This window comes from Gallinula chloropus (genome assembly GCF_964237585.1).
Source record: "Gallinula chloropus genome assembly, chromosome: 4".
NCBI lineage: Eukaryota > Metazoa > Chordata > Aves > Gruiformes > Rallidae > Gallinula > Gallinula chloropus.
The window spans coordinates 30,562,978-30,587,836 of record NC_140088.1 but is presented as its reverse complement, the minus strand read 5'-3'; the positions used below and the strand labels follow the sequence as shown (position 1 = coordinate 30,587,836).

General features: G+C 36.7%; 1 protein-coding gene across 1 annotated transcript in view; it reads left to right on the top strand.

The window, feature by feature from the left end:
- Positions 1–24,859, top strand: part of SPON1 (spondin 1) — a gene marked incomplete at both ends in the record, with an annotated part of 198,563 nt that overhangs the window by 17,544 nt on the left and 156,160 nt on the right. Inside the window, one exon of the mRNA XM_084263643.1 lies at positions 21,214–21,347. Within this exon, the coding sequence (XP_084119769.1) occupies positions 21,214–21,347 (134 nt within the window). The remainder of the gene's footprint in view (positions 1–21,213; positions 21,348–24,859) is intronic.

The following is a 24,859-nucleotide window of genomic DNA, read 5'->3' as shown; positions in this document are numbered from 1 at the left end:
TGTCTGCCTCCCCCTCCCTCCCCCCCCCCCCCCCCCCCCACTTCCCTGACTTGATCCTTCAGTTCTGAGACCTTCCTTAATAAAAAGAGAACTCTTGCCTTCTATATCGGCTGAGCCAGGTCCTTTCCTCAACCTCTCATTTTCGTGTGTCCCTAGCAGGGAGAACAGCCATAAATAGATACAGTCTCACCACAGAAGCCTTCTAAGTTAGGTTGTTTCTCAAGCCATGGTATGGATCTTTCCATCCTAGAGAGCATCAGGGCAGCTACTTAGTTATAGGGTTGTTTTATAGGAATTTGACTTCCTAATCAAGTGCTACGAATCAAGGATATATCTAGAAATAACTCACCACTTGCTGGTATAGTCATGCAGTTTTGTTTCTGAAATGATTCTTGACTCCCACTCCAAGTAATTGTGCTTGTGGAAGGACCTATTGCTGGGAATCACACATGGTGGAAACCGTTATTGAAAGGGAACAGAAAAGTTACTTGTGAGTAATTTTGTTCCTCAGAGGTGGGTTGCATCTCCCTCCATCCTCTAAGCTTCTTTTTTTTGTCTCCCCTTTAAGCTGCTCTGAGGAAAAAATGAAAATGTTGTGTTCCACTTTACGTTTCTCATGGCTGTGTAAAGGGCAGGACATATCTTGCACACACTGCAAAAGCAGAATTTTCTGACTTAGGCACTTTTGATTTCAATTTATATAGGCAAGTGACTATAGAATGAATGGCTATATAGGTAAGACATTTCAAGAAGCCATTATTACTAGTAACCCATTGAACTTTCTATTAAAAAAAACACCCAACACTTACCAAATTAATTCCCAAGCATTATTTGCTAGACCATATTTTGTATTTTTTTATGCATAGTTACTTTAAGCTATTAAACCAGCAGTGTATTAAAACTAATTCTCACATGAAAGTAAATCAATAATAGCGAAGAAATTCCCGATCCGGTGGCACAAAAGCTGATGTTTGGCTCTTGAGAATGCTTTTCAGAGTGCTCTGTAATTAGAAAGGGAAATTCCATGCTAGTATAGAGCTACCATTTTGTGCCCCATTCCCTGCATTGTCACCGTGGGTAGGGTTATTATGCAATCTCTGGCAAACTCATCCTACCAGACTGCTTACTAATTTGTAGGCTGTAGGTGTAAATTGAAAAGCCTTCATCCTGCTTCTGTTTACTTCACAGATTGAACTGGGCTCCAATTATTCTCATCCATGTGAATTGAGGCACTGTTGTTGCTCTTGCCTTTTTTTTTTTTTTCCTTGTGGGTGGGCATAGCTCATTTGGACCAGTTTTCTTTTCAAAAGAAACATTTAAAAGCATGAGTATGTAAGACGTAGTTTTAGCTCTTACTGTTTTATACCTTTAATGATTATATATCTTGATCCAATCAGTGCAGTAGAGGTTCCATAGGGCATTGCCAGTGTTTATTCCTGACTTCTCAGGCACACATCAGGGTTTTGCTCTGTTGGAACTCATATAGTCTTTTTTAATTCCAATTGTATGAGTGAAGCTGACTCTGCTTGTATGGGCAGCTTAATTATACCTGATGTTGCTTGGGTTAGCCTGTTTGTCACGAACTTCTTTTAGCTGACCTGCTGCTCTTTAAAGAGGAGGAAAACAGAAAGGCAGAGAAGTGACGTAAAGTAGCAAACAAATGCTGGAAGCGGAGAAACACTTTATACTGCAATCTCTTTTGAGCACAAGTCATTTTCATAGGAAAATTAACTATCTGTTTTATACCATTAATAGAAGAATGCTTTCTGGGAGTTTCAGGGAGGTAATTTAAATGGTTGCTAGGGCAGCAGTTTGCCTTGTATTGGTGGTCCTTTTGCGCTGGCCTCTCTGTACATGATAGTGTGGGAATCCAAGATAAAGAAAGAACCTTCAGTTAGTAAATTACCCCCCTGCTCCACACACACATGCTAATCCTACCTGTTAAGAACGTCTGCCCACACACTGTGATAAATCCCAGTATTATTAAGATAATCATAAATGTTTTCTGTACTTGCTGCCTGTGTACGACCAATGGGGTTTTTGGCTGTGCAAAGTTTCTTGGCTTCCTTTCAGATTCTTTCAGTAACCTAGTTTTATTATCCATAAAGGTTATACAAAATACTTACACGAATTTGAATTGGGTTATGATATATTTAGACAGTGCGATTATATAATGGTGTTAACTTCAAATACAATGTGTCCCAAACAATAATTTGGAAAGTTTTCTTAGAGGTTGTATAAGATTTCTATAAGAGATGAAAAAAACCCCTGTATACTACCTACTCAAAACCCTCTGTATATTCATCTGGGTGGGTTTTTTCAGTTCATCTGATGTTCACCAGCTCATCTGATTTAGTTACAAACATTAGTTGCAAAATGTATTAAACACACATAATAAACAACCAGCTTTGTATGTGGTGCAGATGTTATGCAACTGCCAGCTTCCACAGAAAGAACAGAGTGTACACCACACTGTTCTTAGGTTTCTAAATCCATTTGCCTCAAACTGCTGGCTATGAAAGAGATTTTACATTTCTTATTGGGAATAACAAATCCAGTACAAGCCCTGTGAAAACTGGTTGTGGTATGACTATTTCTGTTCATATTTTTACATCCATACACATTGTCTGCAAAAAAAGAAGTCATTTATGTCTGAGCCAAATAAGACAGAATGACTTAAACTGGGGAAAGGAGCATTTCAAGATTAAAAATATGGTAAACGTGTAAAAGCAAGGTAAAATGCTGGACTCTCTGCTGTTAAGATCTTGATACATAGGAATTTTCAGAAATCATGACAATTTTTTTTCCAATAGCATTTACTGAATCTTGTCCTAATGTTTTTCTGTTGTCAGTGCTACCAGATTTGCATTTACGTTTGTAGATGTAATACAGCTTTTAAATTTGCTTTTATATTGCCTTTCTACTATCAAAGTTTTTGCAAAAATTAAATTCCATAAACATTTTGTAGAATGTAGATTTATCGTATCCACTTTACAGAAGAGTAAATGTTGAAGTAGTTTAAGATTACATGTCACTATTTAGCCAAAATTAAACTTCAGGAGTTCTGCTCCTCACATACATACAGTGTTGCCTCCCAAGTCAGGAATATTTAAATAGTTGTCTGTCCTCTTGCATGTAAATACTGTCCATGCAAAAAATAACAAATGTTTGTAAAATCTACAGCCTTCCAACTGTGAGTGTGAAATATAACATGGGGATTTAAAAGTCTAATTCTGTATATGGTGGGGTCCCTAAAAACAATTCCAGTAATGGCAGCTGTTGTGCAGTCTGTATCAGAAAGATAAGTGAGTCCTTCCTACTGCAGGATTAAAGTGACAAAATCCCTCCAAATACTCTCCTAGCACTCCAGGCTTAGTCACTTAAACCAATAAATGGGTTTGGATCCCAAACAGTTCTTCCTGTGGCTGGCATAGAATCAGAAACATTAACGTGTATTTTGGATTAGTAAACTGGATGGTGTAATGCCTATCGAGCTCTGTATAATATGTGGTATTGGGTATTTAAAAAAACCCCACAACCTTAAAGTAATCTCAGAAGTAATAAGCATCTCATCTATTAAATATGATTCCTGGCCTTTAATACTTCTCTAATTACATGGTTCATATTCTGGAGATAAGCTGTCATTTATCAAGTGTTGGTATCTCCTGCAAATTAATTTTTCTTTATATGTCATTGAATTTTTGACCATTAGAAGTTTTTTCCCTTTTCTTGAGCCAGTCTTTTTCAGGCTTCTTTGTTGAAGTTGTTTTACAGTTGCAAACCTCATAGGATTGTTTTCTCAAGTACCTGTGCAGAACTTGTAGGATTAGATAGAAGATGTAAAAACAGAAAAATAACTGATCTGGAATGCTGACTTAAGCTTTATACAGCTCTTAATTGAAATTTATTGAGAATAATTCAGAATAACATTGAAATTGCCCAATATAAGTCTCTGAATAAATGCTGGTGTGACTGGTTATCCATAACCACTGAGATAGATTTCCTATATCACAAAAATTCAGCTTTAGGAGTGAAAGATGGCACTCTACTACTCATGAGCTAGAGGTGACCTGCTGGACAATAGTTTCTGCAGTTAAAACATTTGTTATTTCTAGTGCTTCCATACTCACCGTTCTGCAGATGCTTATACAGACAGGTTAGACTTACGTTGAAATTGCATTGATTTTGGGTGCATTCTGTTCTCAGATAAAAACTTTCATAGTTGTACAGCTCAGATTCTTATATGGGAATCTAGAAGAAAAGGAGACCTGTCTATATTTCTACATACCAACATTTCATCAGTTTGAGAAGATGGTATTTTCTGGATTCATATTTGGTGCTGCATTTGATTTTTTCTTTATTTCTTATGGGAACCTCTCCCAAATATTTGTAGTTATGTGACTGCAAGAATCTTTGTTCAAGGTTGGAAGACCTACCTGTACTTAATTAACTATAGCAAACACAGCAGGGAAGTGGAAAGAAACATTTTGTAATGCATTAAAAAACGAGAAACAGAAATTCACTGCTGCATACTTCATTGAATAATAGAGCAGCCTAGGTGGAAAGGGACCTTGAAAGATTATCTGGTCTAAACTTTCATTGGAAAGACAGCCTGGATGAGGTTATCTAGTATGTTGTCTAACCACATCTTGAAAGCCTCCAGCCATGGGGACTCTACCATATCCCTGGAGAAGTTATTCTACTGATTGATTGTTTTCACCGTAATTTTTTTTTTTAATATCAAGAAGTTATACCTGTTTATGTCATCCTAGGTGCAGGATGCACTTGTCTTTGTTTAAATAGTTCTTGCTTGCCCACTCTTTAAGCCTGTCCAGATTTCTTTCTAAGATGTCTTTCCTCTGTGATGTGCTCACCTTACCACCCAGTTTAGTGTTATTAGCAGTTCAGTGAGAATGCTTTCAGTTCCATCATCCAGATAGTTTATGAAGATACTGAACATCACAGAGCTTAGTACTGGTACTTGTCACAATAAAACTCTCATGTAATTTTGTCTGTCACTAAGAAAATGTTAATACATATATATAATTATTGGAACATTATTTTGCCATTTTAGAACTTATAATGCAAAAACTGGAAAAGTTTCTTAATTGCATGTCTTTGCTTGCTTTCTAACAGTCTCCAGGGAAGTGTCGAAGGACAAGAGCCTGATGTCTCCTGTTAGCTAGCAGTTCTCATTGTTGACATCTGTTAAAATATAGCTGGAGTTGTAAACTAAATAAAGCAGTTGTAAGCCCATGTGTCGTGTTCCAACTTCTCTTATGACTAGAATCACCCATGTGAATTAAAGCCCTTCTGTATGGTTTAAACAGCGTATGTCATGCTGAAGTGTGAGAGATGAGCACTGTGTTCTCAGGTGCCTGTGCCTGTTCCAGTTCCTGTGTGCTGCCGTATGAACTCTGTATAGTTACTATTCTTCTGCCTCCATTTCCATTGAAGTGTCTGAATCGTTATCTCTTTGAAAAACGCAGAAGGGACCATATACAGGTGAAGTTCAGATGCTTGGGACCTCAGTTTTTTCAGTCTTTTCAGATGTCTGTTAGAAGTGCAGTGGAAAGTTGTCATCTTTTTATTCCATGGAATAAAACTGATCCTTTGCTGAAAGGAAAGCGAACACTTCATGCTTTGTGCAGAAGACCTTTGCCACTGCCTTTTGCTTCATAGTATTGCTGCCTCTTCATATTTGAATGACCAGGACAATGTGGGAGCTGAATGCAAATACATTTTTCAAGATTTCTCAGAATCATGCATAATGCCAATCTTCAGATGAGCAGAAGGTGTATGTAGATCTTGTGACTTTCTGACTACCAGTGGCACATGAGCAATAATACCGTGAGTGTATTGAAGATGTTTATCAGCAGCAGAAAGCATAGGCATTTTTGCCTGCTTTGTAAATAATGTTACTGTTTTCTCCTGTTTCTACTATATGAAAGGCATACACAAACAATGCAGAAGGACTATTTATTTCTCCAGTTAGGACTAGTTATAAAAAGGGCTATACAGAGGAGTCTTTGAACACCGTGAGAAATTAAACTGTTTGTAATGAGAAATTTTTCCTGTCAAAATATGCTACAATGCTAACTAGTTAAACAATTAAATCACTTGGAAATTTCCAATAGAAAGGTCGTAAGCATGTTGTGTGCAGCTAAAACTGAACTATAATATTATTTGTATTGCAGTGTTTATAATAGATAAATATGATATGAAACACTAAAGCAACAATACTTCAGGTGGTGAAAAATAAAAAATGCTATTTAATTTCAGAATGGTTTGTATAGAATGCATTTATTTTTACCAAAACCCTTAAAATTACATTTAGTAAAATGCCAAAGTTTCCAGAACAAAAAAAATTTGGATAAAATCATATTTTGAAACTGGAAATCATGTAAAAATACATTTTTCCTGTTACTTTGTAGGAAGTAGTGGTGAAAGTTCTAAAGCCTGAATTTTGGCATAGGAAGAAATACTACCAAGTCAATGAGAAGTTTTGTAATAAATAATAGAATGGTGGACTTTTTTTTTAATTTGTTTTATTTGAAGTGGGTTTACTAAAAGCATGAAGGAAAGTGTGGGAAATAGAGCCAGCATAAATACAGGTTTTGCTTATTTCAATCACATAATACATTCTGTTCTTCATGTTCTTGATTCCATACACATTTGCCTGTTTTGCACTGGTGAGATATTACTAAGATTGTTAGCAATTTTTCTTGCTTATGTGTCGTATTTATTTGGAAATGAATTTACTTTTTTTTTAATGAATATCACAAAAAGCTGGGTTTTTCTTTACAAAGAAAATGTACTTACCTCCCTCTTGGTCTGTGACAACATATATTGCATTTCTACCCACCCTAATGAAATTTCAAGTGAAACAGCTTTATAGTCTTGAAATACATATTCATTAGAATTCAGACCCTTTGAGACAAGTTTGTGTTTTTTTTCTAAAGATATTGTGTTGTCATCTGCTTGTATTGTAAGATGGGGGTACAGATTTTTAATTTGAAAAGTCTTTTTATACCGTAAAGTTGACACACACGAAGAAAGCTTATATTTCAAAACAAAATATGCCAAGCCATCAGGAGATGAAACTTAGTCTGATGCATATATATATATATATATATATATATAGGATGGCTCTGAAATCAGGCTGGAGCTTAAGATCTTCTGCAACAGTGCAGTAAACCTTAGATTCTTATTTTCTGCACAGCTTGGCATTTGTCAAGGAGAGAGACGTAGGCAGGTCATGCCCCCCTGTCTTTCTTGGACTCCCTATTGCTCCTTCTGCATCGGTCCAGGGCAGAGGTGCCAGCCATGGGCATTGGCAGCAGCAGCAGCCACAGTGGTTGTGGCACAGTGTGCGCGTGTGTTTGGGCTCCTGTCTGGTACCCTCTGGGTAAGACCTGGTTTCACGCACGCCTTCCTCACCTTGGTCTTAGTTTCTCCTCTTCAGAAATTTGCTGTGGCTTGTGCAGTTTTTCCTGGAAATATATGTAGAATGTACAAATAATTTCAGAAGTAGATTTATCAAAATCACCATGTGTCATGATTTGGTTTTAAAAAATGTGTGCCAAATACTTGAAGAAATTCATGATCCATGTGTTAATGTGGTAGTACAACTGTGTACTGTCTACTATGTAAACATTTTTTATGTCACTTGAAGCAAAATGGGATCAGTTTATCCACTAAGGATTACTGAAGCACTACTCTACTAATATGGGGGGGAAGTGCTGGTTTAGGCCCTAATGCAAAAGCAGAGTTGGAGCTTTTTAAAATTAAATAGGCAGTGATGTCTGCATGTGAAGATGTTACTTATTATGTTAGCTTTATTTCTCTAATCATAGTTAGTGTAAAACTTCTTCAACCTCCTGTGTAGGAGGAAGCCTCTTCATTGAGCGGTGCTTCTGATTGTCATGTCAGGATTACATCGCTGTACTCTTCTTGGAAGTAATAGGAAAGCAAGATATCACTGCGTGTATATATATATATACACACACTGATTTAAGCCTGGAAAATGATAGACCTTACAATGTTAATCTACAAGTACAGTTTGATCAGTTCCATTTCAGTTTACATCTCATTCTTTAGAGTGCTTCAATTTACAGAGCTATGAAGAATTTTAGTATAAGCCTTTACCAAATTTTTTTGTTACTCTATTTTTTCAGAATTCTTTTCTGCATGTTTATTTCCTTTAAGAATATTGTACAATTCCCAGCAGACATCTTGGAACACAATGAAATATACTGTTATATTCAAGAGAATATTGAGGTTTTTTGGGGAAAACCCCCACAAAATCATCTTCCACACACCTCTTGAAGCTTTAAATTACTTCTCTTTTCTGATACTCATGTCATTATTTATTCCCAAAGTAAATGTTTTGTGTAAGACTATTCAGAATAAGTGTCCAACCTATGTTTTAATACAGACCCAGTTTTAAAATTTAGTGTTGTGAGGTTTTGCTGTAGTCACAACACTTAACCCACTTGAACCTCAGTCAGTGTTTGAAGAGAGCCTAACAAACTCTTGAGAAGAAATCTGTAGTCAGCCCTCAACACTCTCCTTTTGGCCAAACTATGGCTTCACTGTTTACTAGCTGCAGTGTGTCTTTCTGAGGGAGAATCTTCTCATACTGGAAAGGTGAAAGCATAACTTTTTGATTTTCTTGAAACACTCAGCAAGTTGCTTTAACTTACCAGAAAGGTACCCTAGGTGATGTGAAATTAGGCTTCATAGAAAACCTTGGACATGAGGCAGTCGGGGGCACCTTTCGTGAATAGCCTATAGACTGTGGTGCCCTCTAAGTAAGGAAAAAAATTGAGAATCTGCATTAGTGATTCATCAGCATATCAAAAGTAGGAGAACCCATAGCTTGGGTTATTACCTCTTGACTCTGCCTAATGTGCAGACACACGCTCATACCCACACAGAGAATGGGGTGGCTTTGCAACTGCTTGTAACTGCTGTCAGTGCTGCTGCAAACCCTTCATGACTTTCTGCAGCTTTTCTGTGCCAACAGGATTCCTGACTCGACAGTTGATGCAAATTGTTAAGTATAAGATTTGAGAGTTCTTTTAAGGAGGTAAATGCCTTCTTAAATTTATCTGCATAAAGCCTGTAGTTCAAGATCACCAGGGTTTGGGTTTTTTTTCTCAAAATGTGGTTTTAGCAGCGGATTAAGTCTCTCTGAAATAGATTATGTTCTGTACGTGCTCATCTGAAGGCTACGGGAATTTATGTGGAATCTGTTTGAACTAGATTGGGATGTATATTTTGGCATTGATATGTTCAGGAGGAATGTGAATAGTACATGTGCCCAAGCTGCTGATGTTTCAAAGCTCCAACACCAAGCAGGACAATAATGCTATTAAAAATATGTATTTTTCTGTAATCCTTAAATCCCTTCTTAATTTAAATAAGGAACTCCAATTGAGGTAGCTATTCTTGGCAGTATATTCATAGTGCTGAGTAGTGTAATATTTTCTAATATGAAGGATAAATGCAAACTCTGAACAAACTGGGCAACTGAGAAATGCTGATCCAGTACTATGTATTTCAAATGACTTTCAATTCTGGTGTGTCTAGTAGCAGAAGAGGCATTTCTGTTGTACTGTATCGTGGAAAAGCATCACCTCTATTATAGTAAGGAACCCTCACTTAGGTTTAAACCCATTTTACATTTTGTACTGGACAAAGTCGTAGTTAGAGGGGGCTCCTCTGGTTGACAATTAACACTGACAAATGCAAGAGAGAAGGGTTGAGGAGGAAGGCAGGCTGTTATCATCACTCTGCAGGGAGAACCCAACATGCAGAAAGGTGGCTTTAGTTAGAGAACTATAGATGTCATTTAACCAGACACTAGAAAATTTCTTCCTTATCTGATGTTTTATGTTTCTTCTCAAATTGAACACTCTCTTTCCTTTGACTGACTGGTCTTGCAACTGTGGTCTTATCTGGGATGTTGTTCCTGAAATAAAAATGGCAGTTCCTGAGTTTTAAATTGAATTGACAAGGAACCTGGAGTTCTTTGCCACAGAAATGTAAATGAGAACTGCCTGTGGGAGGCAGAAGATAAGGTCCATGTCTTCTGTGTGAGTCCACAGCAAATATTTCTTTGGCACCCACATTGCTCGTTGCTGTGCTAAAGATAATGGCAATATACAATTGTGGCAACAGTACATGAAGAATGATAATCTTATCAAAAGATAGTAATGTAATTAATTTCAAAGGGAAGAGCTTACACCTCAACAGTATAATTTAACTCCAACTTTGCCACAATACTGAAATGCAGTAATTATTAGGTAGTGACTCCTACCTAGTCCATGTGTTTTGTTCTGATAGGATGGTCATATTTTCTTGACTGCTCTTAGTTAAGCTTTTTAGAACTGCTGCTAAAAATGGTGGATCTAGCATTAGATAATGCTTTCTCTCTCAAGTTATTCCACTAGGCAGGTAAGAATGTCAGGTTTTTTTATTTTCATTTCTCAACTGTTTGAGTGCTTAAGCCTTATTTTTGTGGTGAACAGAAGGTCTGGACTACTGAATTCAAAACGTTTTATTGACTGGACTTGAACGGTGACTAGTACTTTGCAATTAACAGATACTTCATTATAGTGAAAGAACATCTTTGCAAGTGTTAATAAATTATATTTTTGTGCAAAGTTACCTGCATTAAGAGATGCATAAGCTCAGGCAGGTTAAAGACAGTTGCAGAAATATAGGAAAATCCTAGTGCTAGCATAAAAAGGTTCATATAGTTTTGACAAATAATTAAGAATGTGCTGACAAGATTTGCATTTTCATATAGTAAAAATAAAGAAAAAAGGGCTCTCAGCAATTGGATAGTCCTTCAGCTTTCCACAAGCACATCCATAAACATAATTCTACTTCATCCTGGATTCAGTCATGCACTCTGGTACCTCAGAGGCACTAAGTACTCTGCCTCTGACTTTCAAATGACCTTAAGTTGCATGCTTAGCATAAAACCTGGAAGTTATTTTACGTGAATATTAATAATTCTCTGTTTAGTGCTGAGACAGAAGTAATCAGAATGAATACTTTACTATTTGGATTAGGGAAACGTGGACAAATTTTTTTTTCATGTACTGTTAGTTTGGTTCACGTGCATGTGCCTCTGCATGTATGAGTGTCCCACTGTGCCAATCAGGGATTAATTTTTTATTCTCTGGAAGTTGTTTGTGAATTTTTGTTGCTGCTAGATGCAGCACCGTGTGTGTATGTACACACATACCTATGTATGTTTGCATTTATATATATAAAAAAGCTGCACTAACGTGACCAAGGAGCTTATGTTGACTTAAACATAAACTCTTGATAAAGACATAATATACAAGGCTATTGATGAGCCCTAGTTTAAGATGTGACACAAGGTCAAGTCTGGGAAGGCAGCTCAGAGGTCTGTTTTGTTCCTTTTCAAACAAGGGCTTTTGTTTATGAGGGTTGGAAATGAATGCAGAGGGAGTTTTGTTATCTGCTTTTAAATGAAAACTTGAAAAAGTTTGAGATTAGCCATCCAAGAGCTGATGTGATCTCAGTCCTGGACTAGCAAACCAGTGCTTGAAGGGATACTCAATAGTTTGGGGAAATATTTCAGTTTCTTCTCTCTTCTGAAAGAAACACCAGTATGTTGGCCCTTTCAATAGAATAATATAAATTTTCACAAATTTTTTGTTGTGAAAACTTTTTATCCAGGTATACTTTCTGGTCAGAAGAGGTCCATCAAAAGTGACAAAAGGTTTTTAATCTGGATGAAGAAGGTTCTTGTGTCTGAGTTGTTAGAACAGGGATTGCAAACAGGAAGATTTGCAGCCCTAAAGAGTGCTGCTCTACCCAGCAACAGTCTATTTCAGGATTGATTTCTCTCAGTTCCTTCCTCTTAGATCACTCCACTTTGTAAAACTATTAAAACATTTCAATAGGCCAGAAAGAAAGAGACTGACTTTGCAACATGGAGGGAAAGTCATCAAGCTAAAACAAGCAGAGATTTGAAGACACATCCATGCTTTCATTACCTGGCTGTCAAGCCAGCTTTTCCCCTTGATTCCATGAGTAGATATGTGAGGTAGAATGCATCAGAAACAAGTCTGGCTAAAGGTTACTCATTCTGTAAAAGCTCACACTGATAGTGAACTACCTGATTAAGAATGGGTATCTGAATATGCATCTTCTGTATCAGGAGTTCAGAGCTGATCCCAGAGCGTGCTCTACCAGAATGTCTCTCAGGTTTGCAAGATAAGGGCTTAAGGTTTGTCTTCTAAGCCCAGCATGCAGCCAAATGAAAACGTAAACTTTTTTTTTGCAAAGAAAAGTTCTTATATTTTAGTTATATTTGTTTACATTTTAAATGAATTGTGCTACAATCCTTTGGTGTGCTGAAAAAGCACTCTTGTCTACAAGGTGCAGTTGTTAAGTGGGAGCTCTGACACGTTTGGTTTCGTTCTGCTTCCTGGGATCTATGGGCACCAGTGCACCAAGCTGGGAGATTTCTGACAGAATTTGTCTGTTCTTTTCACAAAAGTGAGACAGAGGGTCGGTACACAGCAGGCCACCCTAACTTTATGGCTTCCATGGATTTTCCTGTATTGAATGCCTAGTTGATTAAGCCACTTTTCCATCTAATTTGTGTTATTGGCGCATTACAGAACAGGCTGAAGATCTGACATCTCATATTTAATCTCCTCCAAAGAAATCCTGTTTGTGAAGTATAAGACCAATTTAAGGTATAACAAGCTGTTAAGGATAATCATAAATACGCTTATACTATAGAACATTTAATATATTGTTTTGAAAAAAGGAGCTTATTATCAACTTCAGAAATGAGGAACAGGCTACACTGAGTAATTTGAATTTACTCAGCTGTAAGTCGTGTCTCACTTCCAGTCAAGTGTTGTTCCACATTGCCTTATTTTATATCACTTTCTTTTATGAGGGTGTGAAAACATGTATTTATTTACACAACCTTCCAATGCCTTTTATCCATCTAGAAAATCAGATGAAAATGCTCTCTTAAACATGAGCTAGCTGTTTGCATTATGTATAACAACATAAAATGGCAGCAAATATATTAGGGAGAGTTGGCAATAGTTTTTTCTGTTTCCAAAGAAATGCCTGTATTGTAAACTTAAATGAAAGGCCTGAACTGTAGTCACTGCACAAGAAATGCATAAAATCCTTAAGCTTTTAATGCTTTCAATTGTTTGTTATCTAAACATCTTGATTGTAAGGTTGGTTTTTTTTTTTTTAGATGTTTAACGCCCCCTTCAGAAAGTAACATTTCTCCCAGGCTGAAAGCACTTGAGACACCACCAATCAAAAGTTATTTTTTTCCCCTGTGAAAATTTCTTATCAGGTTAAAATAGTGGTTATTTTTTGCCAAATAAATAATGTTCGTGCTGAAATTGTTTGACAACATGGCATTGAGTGTAAATAATCCCTCTGTGAAAGTATTGCACAGCAAATGCTGCGTGTGTCTTTGACGTTTGTTGTGGTTATAGTCTTATCTGAAATGAGTATGTTTGTTTTGTAATCTTGGAAGAACTGTTTGCACTCTGATCTTGCAGTTAGGAGGAGAGAAACAAGGAATCCATGAGAGCCAGGAAGAAGCCTAACTGGTCGTGCTCCTTTTCTTAAATTTGTTGTGTTTTTTTAATATTGGATTTGATTTTCTACAGCTGCTGGTTCAGGTTGGCCTTGGCTCAGGTAAAGGGAAGTGCAGCTAGAGGACTACTGTGATTAATGCTGACTGTTCCTGGGGGCCAGCAAAGGATTGCTGCAGCATAGCCTTGCTCAGTGTCCCCATCATCCTCACTGGTTATTATTCTGTTTTAAAGTTGCAATAAGACAGTTCTGTTTCCTAGTCCTTGGACTACAGTTTGGAAAAGACTGTTTTTAAAGAGTTAAAAACTAGAGTTTTGAAAATAATGTTTCTTCATTTTCATTTGACTAAGTGCTCATAAAATTTACCTTGTTTCATGCTTCTAAATGTAAACCATATTTGGACCATAAATGAACCCTCATTTCATTGAAAAGCAAATTCAGTCTTTTAGTTGCTGCCTAATGCAATGAAAAAGCAACACAACCCAGAAGTTAATGTGTTTGAAATGTTCAGTACAGAGTCTGACCTGGGTAAATTTACTCTAGATTTAGGTCTAACTCGACTAAATCATACATCAAGGAGAGCCAAAAGTCTTGTTTCTTTGAAACTAAAATATTCAGTCTTGCCCAGAATCCTCATACATCATTTCAAATGTTGCAAAAGGGGCTGTGTAGACTGAACACAAAGCAGGAAGAATAAAATTAAGCCATTTGTCATGCAAGGCACAGAGTGACTCACTGCTTTTGTACAAAACGTCACAAGAAGTTCCTTTTACACAATTTATTCTAGTGCTGCAACTAATTTGTATGCTCTAATGCTTACAGCAGGGCACTCTCTTGGGCAAGAGTCAACTGGTGCTCTTTGAATCTCTATGTGCTAAGGTGGGAAAAGCAAGTTCACGCTTCAAAATAATTTGCCCTTTCTGAAAAAGATTGTTGGATAGTGTTGTATTATCCCAGTTTCAGCTGAGATAGAGTTAAATTTCTTTCTAGCAGCTGTTGTAGTGCTGCATTTGGGATTTAGGATGAGAGTAATGTTGATAACACGCTGATATTTTTAGTTGTTGTCAAGCAGTCAAGGACTTTTCAGCTTCTCCCTACCCACTCCCCAAGGCAGGGGGCACATGAGAAGCTGGGAGGGGACACAACCAGCACAGCTGACCAAAATGTATAATCCATACCATGTGATGGATGGCTCAGTATATATGTGGGGGGTGAGCTGGGAGGCAGTTTGGCTTGCTAACTAGATAGGCATTCGTCTCAGGTGGTGAGCAGTTCTGCTGTGCATCACTTGTTTTGTATATTCTTTTGTCTTTATGTCAACCCACAAGTTTTAGCTTTTCTTTTTCGTCCATCCATTTCTCTCCCTCATCCCGCTGTGGGAGGCAGGAGTGAGTGGACAACCATGTGGTTGATTTAGCTGCCTGCTGGGTTAAACCACAATGCGGATGCATTAAGAAACTAGAATCGTTGAAGGTATTTCATAAGGTGATAGAATTAAAAAAAAAGATTTTGCCCTTTCTCTGCTGGAACTTAGTATTTACTAACAGCCTTTTAAACATGAAATGAAAAGAGTTTTCTTAGTCAAAATAACTACTTTTTAAAGAAAGTTATAGATGAAACCCAATAATGTTTACAGTTATGAGAATAATGATTGGTTTCTGTGCCCAAAAAAGCTTTTTGGTGGGAGATGACAAAAATAATGTTATCTGGGAAAAGCCAGATTACCTGTCAAAACCACTAGTAAAATGTAATCTGGTAAAGTATGTTGAATCTATTTACCAAATTATTTTCATAGAAACAGTAATGTTACGGACAAGGAGAATAATTCATAGAAAACAAAGTTTAAACTTCGGACCTTTATATCCACTCTTAGTGACTACTTAGATGAAAATTGTCTTAATTTAGAACAACCTGTGTTTATTATCTCTTGAGTTTCATGGACAGCTGTTATTTAATTGCCCATTTCAGTGGCTGATTTTCAAGCATAAGCTTTCATTTTTAACATGTTCCAACACTAAGAAACTCAAGAAATAGCATACAATGTAACATTTTACATTTAGTAAATACTGTCAAGTTATTGTTATCTGTCTCTGTCAATGTATATCTTCTCTTTTCAGATATATTAGATTAAGTAAAGAAAGGCTGTTTTGTTAAGCTTTCCATAGACAGCCTCTCAGGCAGGAAAGGCTGTTCAGTGCAAAAGCTGACAGTGTAGTGCTTTATCTTTAATACACTTCAGGTTCCTGTCACATTGAGCTACTTCTTTCCTCCTTTTGTTTGAATTGCACCTTGGAGTAGATCCTACTGCCCTACAAGAGGTGTAACATAGCTCTTAGGTTTGCTTAGACTGAAGAGCAACATGTGTGGTATAATAGGACTATAAGCAGACATTTTTTAGACACTTCAATGTGGAAGATTCTCATAGAAAATTCTCTCAGTAGCATGTTTTTCCTTTTGATCATGCAGCACAGCCTTTTTTCCCAATGAACATGCTAAGCAAATTGTTTGTTTTAAAGAGCAGCAAGACAGTTGGACAAAATTCAAATACTTTCCCTCAGAACATTGCGCACACAAATGTTTGGGGTTTGTGTGTTTTGTTTTGTGGTTTGTTTTGGTTTTTCCCCATTTCTGGGAAGATGATTTGTAAATCTTCTAATTTTTCTTCGCCTTTTTCTCATATACATCAAAGACTTGATCTGACTGTCTGGCATCATACTTTTTTGTAGAACTGGAAGGGTTCTTAATCTCCTTTCCTCCCTGTGATCCCAACTACCTTGTGTCTGGGATGAAAAAGGAGCAGGTAGATGGAGACGCAGAGGCAAGTAGGTGGACAAGCATGTGATTTGTGGTGATACTGTCTTCACAGAACTTTCCATTAAGTCATCAAACGCATTGCCCCTTTACTTGATAAAGTCTGTGCTCAGGTAGCGATTGTGGAACTGCAACTAAACTAAGGTTTACTCTATAAGTTACGAGAAGATTGTGATAATGTACAAGTGCCTTTTTTCAATAGATTCACACTGTTTCCCTGGTGCTAAAGGCAAATCTTTCTAAGAGCCCAGCAGTGCTTGGTGGTGCTGTATGGTTTTGAATCATAGTCTGCATCAAGACTGGTGCTTTATAAAAAGTAGCAGTTCTGATTCTAAGCACAGACTGAAGGAAATACATGTTCTTTAGTTGAAGAAATCAGTTAGGTGAAGTGTGACACAGAGGTAGGTTGTTTTTTTTTTTTTTTTTAAGTTGACTTTGTACATCGTTAGCTTTTCTTTTTTTTTTTTTTTTCCTAGCTCAGTTCTGGATTAATCCCTAAAGGCCAAATATTATTACCATTATGTAGACCTGATGTTCTTTTTGCAATGGGAAAGTTCCCTCAAGGAGAATATAGTTTTGCAACATTTTGGAAGACAGACTCTCTCTTACGTATTCACTCTTCCAAAGAAGAAAACTGCCTACAAAAGTGCTTATCCTGTGAACTTTCTGTGGTGTGGTTTTTGTTAGGGCTTTTCTTTGTTTGTTTGTTTGTTTTGGTTTTTTAAACTTGGTTGTTCCAGTAGAATGCAGCTGTTTCAGTGGGTGGAAAGTGATATGTCCACAGAACAAGAAATGGTGCTGAAGATTCTAGCCAGTAGTTTAAACTAAGGAAGTGGACACAAGCCAGTAGATCATTTATGTAACTTCATCTCATTTGTACTTGATAATAATGTCTTTCCTTTGTGGTGTATAGCATTTTGACTTTTTTTTTTTTTTCCAAACACTCTCATATAAATTTAACAATAGAGAGGACAACCGCCTGGTTTCATTTGTTTGACTAAGAGTTTATATAAATCAAATACAGTTAGCAAGCTCTATCACTCAGCATGAATTGTTTAAATTCTGAGAAAAGAAAAACACTCATTCATCTATTTTACAACTAAGCAGTTATCCAGCCTTGCTTTTCAGGAACACACAAAATTCATCGTCAGCTTTGTCAGTGTTTGGAATATGCGAAGAATGCAAGACTAAGCCTGGAGCTGCTAAATTCTCCCATTTAATATCCCTACTTCTACATTTGTAGATTTACCCAAGTTCAGCCAAATTCTACTTACCATGACACTCGTTCAAATCCGTGTTAACTCTAAAAGACTTGTTCAGGATTTACACTGGTTTCCCTGAAGGAATAAATTGGTCCAATACTATTACAATCTTAATGGAGAGGGAAAAAAAGCACCATAAACTAAATAGAACATTAAGACTTAATGTCATGTTTGTGGATTCAAAAGAACTAGTCACACAGAGATCCTCACTCTGAGATGTCACATTCTTCAGCTAAGTGTTTATTTTAGTTTTTGGGATTTTTGTCCAACGTAGTTAATTTGCTGGCCCATTTCTGAACATCTAAGGCTTCCCATTACAGATAACCTGGGGTTTAGAAACCGTAATTTTGCAAATGCTGCATTTTAATCTGCATGCTTTTTCCTGCCAATTCTCTCCTTCATGCCTATGTGGTCTGACTTGATTCCAAAAGAAAAATCAGAATCGTATGATTTTCAGAGATTATGCATCTTCTTTTTTTCACCAAAGTTGACTAGGATACTGTTGTTTTATTTTGTGTTATATGCGAGTACAAGAATATCATCCACCACCCTAAAAATATTGTGTCATTTGGAATTTTGTCATATAAGTAGTGAACCTTTTCTGTATTGCCTCTAAGAACTTTTTATACAGAATCAAAACTCCATAGTTATGGACACTTACACATGCACACACACCCTTTAATGAATAAATTCGAGATATATTATCTGAAGTTCTATAAACTGGTTAATTCTTCCTAGGACTGTATCATAAAGTAACTTTTTCTTCCACCCTTTCATATCAACTAGCATCTGAGCTTTTCCAACTAATTTAGGAGCTCTTTAAGATATTCTATCAAAATTAGGCATATTCATTAAGAAAGCTTCAGTCTTAATTTTTCTTCAAAGGAACTCTTTTTAGAGGGCCTTATTAGTTTACAGTCAGGTTTTCCCAGTAGACACTTGTGGTGTGAGTCTTCCTGCTTTGATGTTTAGTGATGCAGGAAATTTTGCTGTAGCCTTGAGCTTCAACCACTTCCTGTTCTTCTAGGACTTTTAATTTATTTTATTATAGACTTCTGTATTCCTTGAGAAAATTCATAATTTGCCTAGGTTACAGGAATTGGGTAGGCTATAAAATTTTAAAAAGTCTGCATTTCTGTGTTCATTTGTAGCAGGCTACTAGAAAAGGGCACTGATGTGCTCCAACTTAACGACCATCTAGAATGGTTTTGATTTTGTAGTAGCCATAAATTTGACTAGTTATAACTACTTGTATTTGTTCACAACTTCCTTAAGTATTAGTAGTTGAATTTGGTATTAGAGTTCCTTGTGATTCCATTCATTGTTGGGGGAAAAAGCAGGATTGAGTCACGTGGAGACAGGAATTCACTTAACATGCAAATGCATCATAGATGGGTCTACAATGATGAGTGCTGGAAGAATGACATTTAGCGATCTGAAAGTGACTAAGTTCTTGTTAACTGAAAATAGCAACTCTATACTTTGAAAACTCAGGTTCATTTCAGTTGGTCTTCTCAAGAAACATTCATAGATGATGCGTGTGTCAGAAGCTTGAAAAGATTCAGAAAAATCAAAATGCGTGAAAGGTTCATTGATTATTATTGAATAGCTTTTATCTGGTCAGTTGTAAAGCATTTATACTTACATGTAATTATTTAATCTTTCTTGACCTGAATTGAACATGTTTTTTAAGCTTTTATCCAAGACTGTTGAGTTATGATGCTACAGCAGCAGTTTCCATCTGACAAGAATATAGAACTAGTGTAACTCATACAGTTTTTTTAGAAAAGCTGTCCTTTAAAAGAACTTTCAGATGCCCTCCTGAGAGCCCTTTCAATGAGAATTTTGCTTTTATGTAAAGTACAATAGTATTTCAATTTGTAAGAGGTGGTGTAGAATCAGCCATTCTTCACTCAAAGCTTCCGCTAAAATTGAGTAATTGAGTAATTGAGACAACCTTTCTAGCTGAGAAGTAAACAGTTATTTTATTTTATTGGTCCAGAAATATGGCAGACAGAATAAATCCAGCTGATGGCCAAAACAGAATTGCGGATTAGAGATTTCTTGATGCTCGAATTAAGTTGTATCAAGTGGAAGTAGAAATCATGCAGTGCCAGCTTAAGCCTGACAGTAGATGCTATGCTTCCCAATGCTTCACTTTAATTAAAATCTAGCAAAGTAATAGCTGTACACATTGTGTTTAGTTACACGGATGCTACCAAGCGTTAAAAAAGCTGAAGCATATTAATGGCTTTAGATTTAAAACTCATTAACTATTACCCTATTGACCAGCTAAATAGAGTTTCTCAGTGCTCCTCTGGGCCGGTGCCCCTTCATTCTGCCATGGAAAACCAGAAATGTTTGTTGGCTCAGCTACAAATGTTTGGGAATGCTGGCAGTATTGTTGGGGGTGCCTGCTCACTAAGCAGACCCGGTCAAGCTACAAATATTCTGGAAAAAACTGGCAATTTAAAATAATATTTTTTTTTGGTCAAAGGTCTTGTTTAAATTTATGTTTACTGCCAGAAGACCTTTTAAAAATTGTAATCCATTTTTAAAAAAGAGCTTCTTCAAGGTTGAGTCTTGTTTTAAATTGATAAATACAGCTTCTTTCTCCAAATGGTAGTTTGCAATTCCTTGCATGAATATCTATCCAATGTAGTGTGAATTGTGGCTTCATCAAATGAAAGTGGACCACTGAGTAATTTTGTTGAAAAATTTTGCAATATCACAGCATTGCCTGTTACTAAATAAAACTTGGCAGCTTCTGATGAATTTTCTTTGAGATCTGATGAACAGAAGGCTTCAAGTACAATCCATGAAGTACATATGTAGTGAGAAAGCTATTTTGTCACAGACACCTTTGAGTAAAATCCATAGAACACCACCAGTTCCAAATCAGCCTCTCTAGTGTTGGGTGATTTATACCACTTAAACCCCTGTTACATATCAATTAATAAAAAAATGTATTCAGATTTGACTAAATAATGGTCTCTGAATTATAGATGATTAGGATTCACATATTACCTCTTTTGATCTGGAGATTCTTTTGAATCTTAAGAACAATACTGTTTAACAAAGCAAGCAAACAAACAAAAAAACCCCAGACTGAAACCCCTTCTTCTCTAGCATGTTCCATCTGTCCTACCAGTTGCCATAATATTAAAAAAAAATTGAAGTCATGCATCTTTTATTACTTTTGGTTCATTAATATTTGCAAGAAGTTCCAGTAGTCAGGATCTACAAAGTGGTTATTTGCAGCCATTTTCAGAAAGGACTAACTTCTGTTCCCCTAGAACTGAATTATTCTTTTCTTGACTTTGTGGGCTTTTTGTTTTCATTTAATTGAGTGATCTTCATGTCATGGATAAATATACCAAATTAGCGCTGAGTTAAGCAGAGAGTATTATACATAATCCCACTGAAGGAAAACATGAACTGACAATAGATATTTGTGAGACATTGGCTATACATGTCCTTATCTTTTCACGTTCTTCTCTTTATATTTTCTTAGATCATAGATGAAGAAGAAACACAGTTCATGAGCAATTGTCCTGTTGCTGTTACTGAGAGCACACCTAGAAGGAGGACACGCATTCAAGTGTTTTGGACAGCTCCTCCTACCGGTACAGGCTGTGTAATTCTGAAGTAAGTATTTTAAGGCATATTAAACTAATCATTAAAGTAAAATTCAGTTAATAATAGATCTAATATTTATTAGTTTAAGACTATTGGCATTCTTAGCTTTTTTTTTCTTTGACACACTTGACCAAGGACATTTCTACTCATACTGCTAAATGTTAGCAACTTAAAGACCAGGCATTCATAAATTAATCCAAGTTTTGAGTAACCATTGAATTGTTAACATTAATTGAGCTTAGTAGGCTCTCAGCCATTTATTTCACCTAAAATTCTCAAAATTCTACATCTTTAGGGTCAAAGTTGCAACCATCTAGTTGCGATTCATGTAAAAAAATCTTAGTTAAGATGAATAATGGGAACATTCTATAGAGTCAGGATTTTCTAAAAGGACATTTATCAGTAAAAATATCTATTTGTTTAGAGGTGAACTCTTTAATTTTAGAGGTGGTGACTTTTCATGGATGTTTTCCTATTATTTCTACAGTCTATTTCTAGATCATGTGAATTCACGGTTTTTAAGCTATAGACAAGGGGAACACAATGTTGGTGCACTTTGCTTTAGGGCCACTCATTTGTGTGTAGGAAACTCAAGTCACTTTTTACTATGAAGAGTATTAGAGGAAACTGCTAAAGTAACTTTGTCCTGTCTCATAAGGTTTTGCTTGTCATATTTAATAAGAGAGATTGGTCAAATATGCATGGACAATTGGGATTTCTTTGTTTCGTTTGCATCTGTGTTGGGAATAAGCCTTTGCAATTGCTAAGAGGTGCCCAGCAATAGACCAAAGAATTTCAGTCTTATCAGTACTGGGGATGCCTTTAGAGACACAAAACACGTCTAGGCTTTTAAGGAGATGCTAGCAAAAAGATTGTGCTGAAGATAATTCAGGCCAATTCAGGTAAATGTGTTATTAAAATTCCAACTGATTTCTCAATGGGCTGCAGAACTGCTGCTGGCAAAACTGGTCTATGGCTGCCCTACTCTCCCCTAGTGCTTTGCTTGCTTCTCCTTTTGCTGATTGGCAGGAGAGATTAGCACCCTCCTCTTCCACATCTGTGAGGGTGATCTAACCCCAGCGCTGACGCTGGCGTGGAACAGTCTCAAATACTGGGCAGTGTTCTTCTACCTGCTGCTTCTTGGTATCAGTAATTTGATTATCTGTTTTAATGTACAGTGAAGCAGCTCAAGAATATGTTTACAGTCTTAGCCAGGGCAGACATTGGACTGCAGTAAACCTGTGAAGCCTGCTACTTGCTGGGTGGCAATGCAGATTGTGTGTTAAAGTTTATATGTGGAATTTTTGGAAGTTCCTTCAGCAATCAAGAAGATTCTTTCAGTGTTACTGAGCTGTTTATCAGTAAAGCTTTTCTCAGTAAAAGTTTTCCCTCAAGGACTGCCTCCCTTTTAGTTGCATAAGAAATACTGCTTGATTGTAGCATGGTGATGGTCTTTTCTACATCCTTTTAAAGAGACAAGATTTAAACTTTAATCCAATAATGATATGCAACAACAATAGTTGATAGATTTTTTTTTTTTTAATTACTGTCCTAAGTAGAAATGACATTACAAACCTCTCCCCCCAAAAACCAAACAACTCTTCCCACTGAAACCTAAACATCTGTGGCTGAAGTTAGTTCAAGGGCCTGCCTGGGTCTTGGCAGCAAAGGAATGTAGTAAACTACCACCAACTGCAGGAAACTTGATAAATGCTTCTTCTTTCTCTTCTCTGCTGGTCAAGTCATGCTCGATGTTGAACACTATTTACATTGTGAAGTACTCGCATTATTGCAGAAAACTCAAGAAAGGCTCCAAAAAGTAACTTAGTCAGAGCTACAGTTCTGCTGCTATACCCACAGAAGTACGAAATTGTCCCGGCCTTAAAGATTGCACAGAGTAAATCAGTGCCATACAGCCTTCTCAGACTGCTGGATGAGTACCAGTAGCACCACCACAGCAATGAAGTGCCAGTATAAATTAGCTGACTAGCACCAGTTGCCATAATCTGTTTGAGCAGCTAAAAGAATGATTTAGAAATTATAGTTCACAGGGAAAGAAAAAAAATTTGATATTGTGACCACCTCTTTACGGCACATGGTGGGTATCTTAGGTGTGTGTCTGCTGGTGAAAGTGCAATTGTTCCTTTTTTTGACCTCAGAGGGCAAGTAACTGCTCATTCCCTAGAGCACTTCAAGGAAAGACTGAAACAGTCACCATTATTAGGAGTTGCTGATGCCAGAAATTAACATTGTAATGTGGCATTTGTTTGGACTGCAGTGCAATTCTCTGTGGCACCATACATAGCAATCACTGATGTGGTTTTGGCATGAAGAACATTTACATTTTTTTATTTTGTATGTAAAGCTTTGACCACATCTGAATTAGTTTGCAGTCAGCATTTTTATAAACCTCTATAGTCAGCTCCCACAGAATAGCACAGAAATGTTAGATGCAGTTTTCAAAATTCTTCTGTCGTTTCTGAGAGCTTTAATGATATAAAAACAAAAGTCTCAAAAGTTATTTTACATAGTCCAAACTCATCATAGAAAAATTGTGAATCCTCAAGCATTAGAGGTTTTGCAGTTTTTTTTCCTGTGTCTGATGGAGTGCAAATATTTTATTATCAATACATATATGTTTCAATCCTTAGAGACTATCTGATAATTTTCTTTTAGAATTTCAAAAAAAAAAGAATGGCAGTATTTTGCAGCCTGTTCTGAATCACAAGAATATACTTGGATATACTTTTCCCTTTTTGCTATGTCCTGGTCTACTGACTTCAATTTGTGGAAAAGTTAAATGCAGCCACAAGTTAATCATAGCTGATCCATAAAAACTTATTACAGTTTTAATGCCAAATATGGGGGTGGGGGTATGTGTGTTATAATGGTATAATTAAGTATAGAGGCTTCTAGGAAGTATTTACTGGACTAGTACTGAGGTTTGGGAACATTTTTTTAAATTTTTTTTTTCCCATTCTTTGTGAAGATCTTTCATAGAAACACTTGATTGTCCACAGTTTGCTAGTCATCTTCTTAGTGCTTTCTATACATAGTGCATGTGATCAGTTTGGTCGTGGCAAGCATAAAATGACACAGAGAAGTGGTAACGTGTAGTTCTAGGGTTCATCAAGAGATGCTGAATTTTGTCGTGAGCACATAGGTGTGTAGTGCTAGCTTTCTGTGTGACTGTAAAATACAAAGTTTGGGAGAATAAGCATATATTTGAATTCAACCTATCATCAATACTTTACTTTCTATACTATCTCTTGCTATGTAAAAACTTGGGGGCAGGGGAGGAGGTAAAAAAGGACTCTAGCATACCAGCCCTTAAAATGATTTCTGCAGCTGAATGGAGTGGAGAAATGGCAAAGCACTTTGGGGATGGCCCCAGACACTGCAAGACCGTTTTGAGCACCTTGATTTTTAGAATGACCTAATGGAAATTGAATGAATCATTGGCTGTCAGCGTAGTCAGCGTCATCATAGCAGTAGGTACTTTAATAGAAAGTTTTGCTACA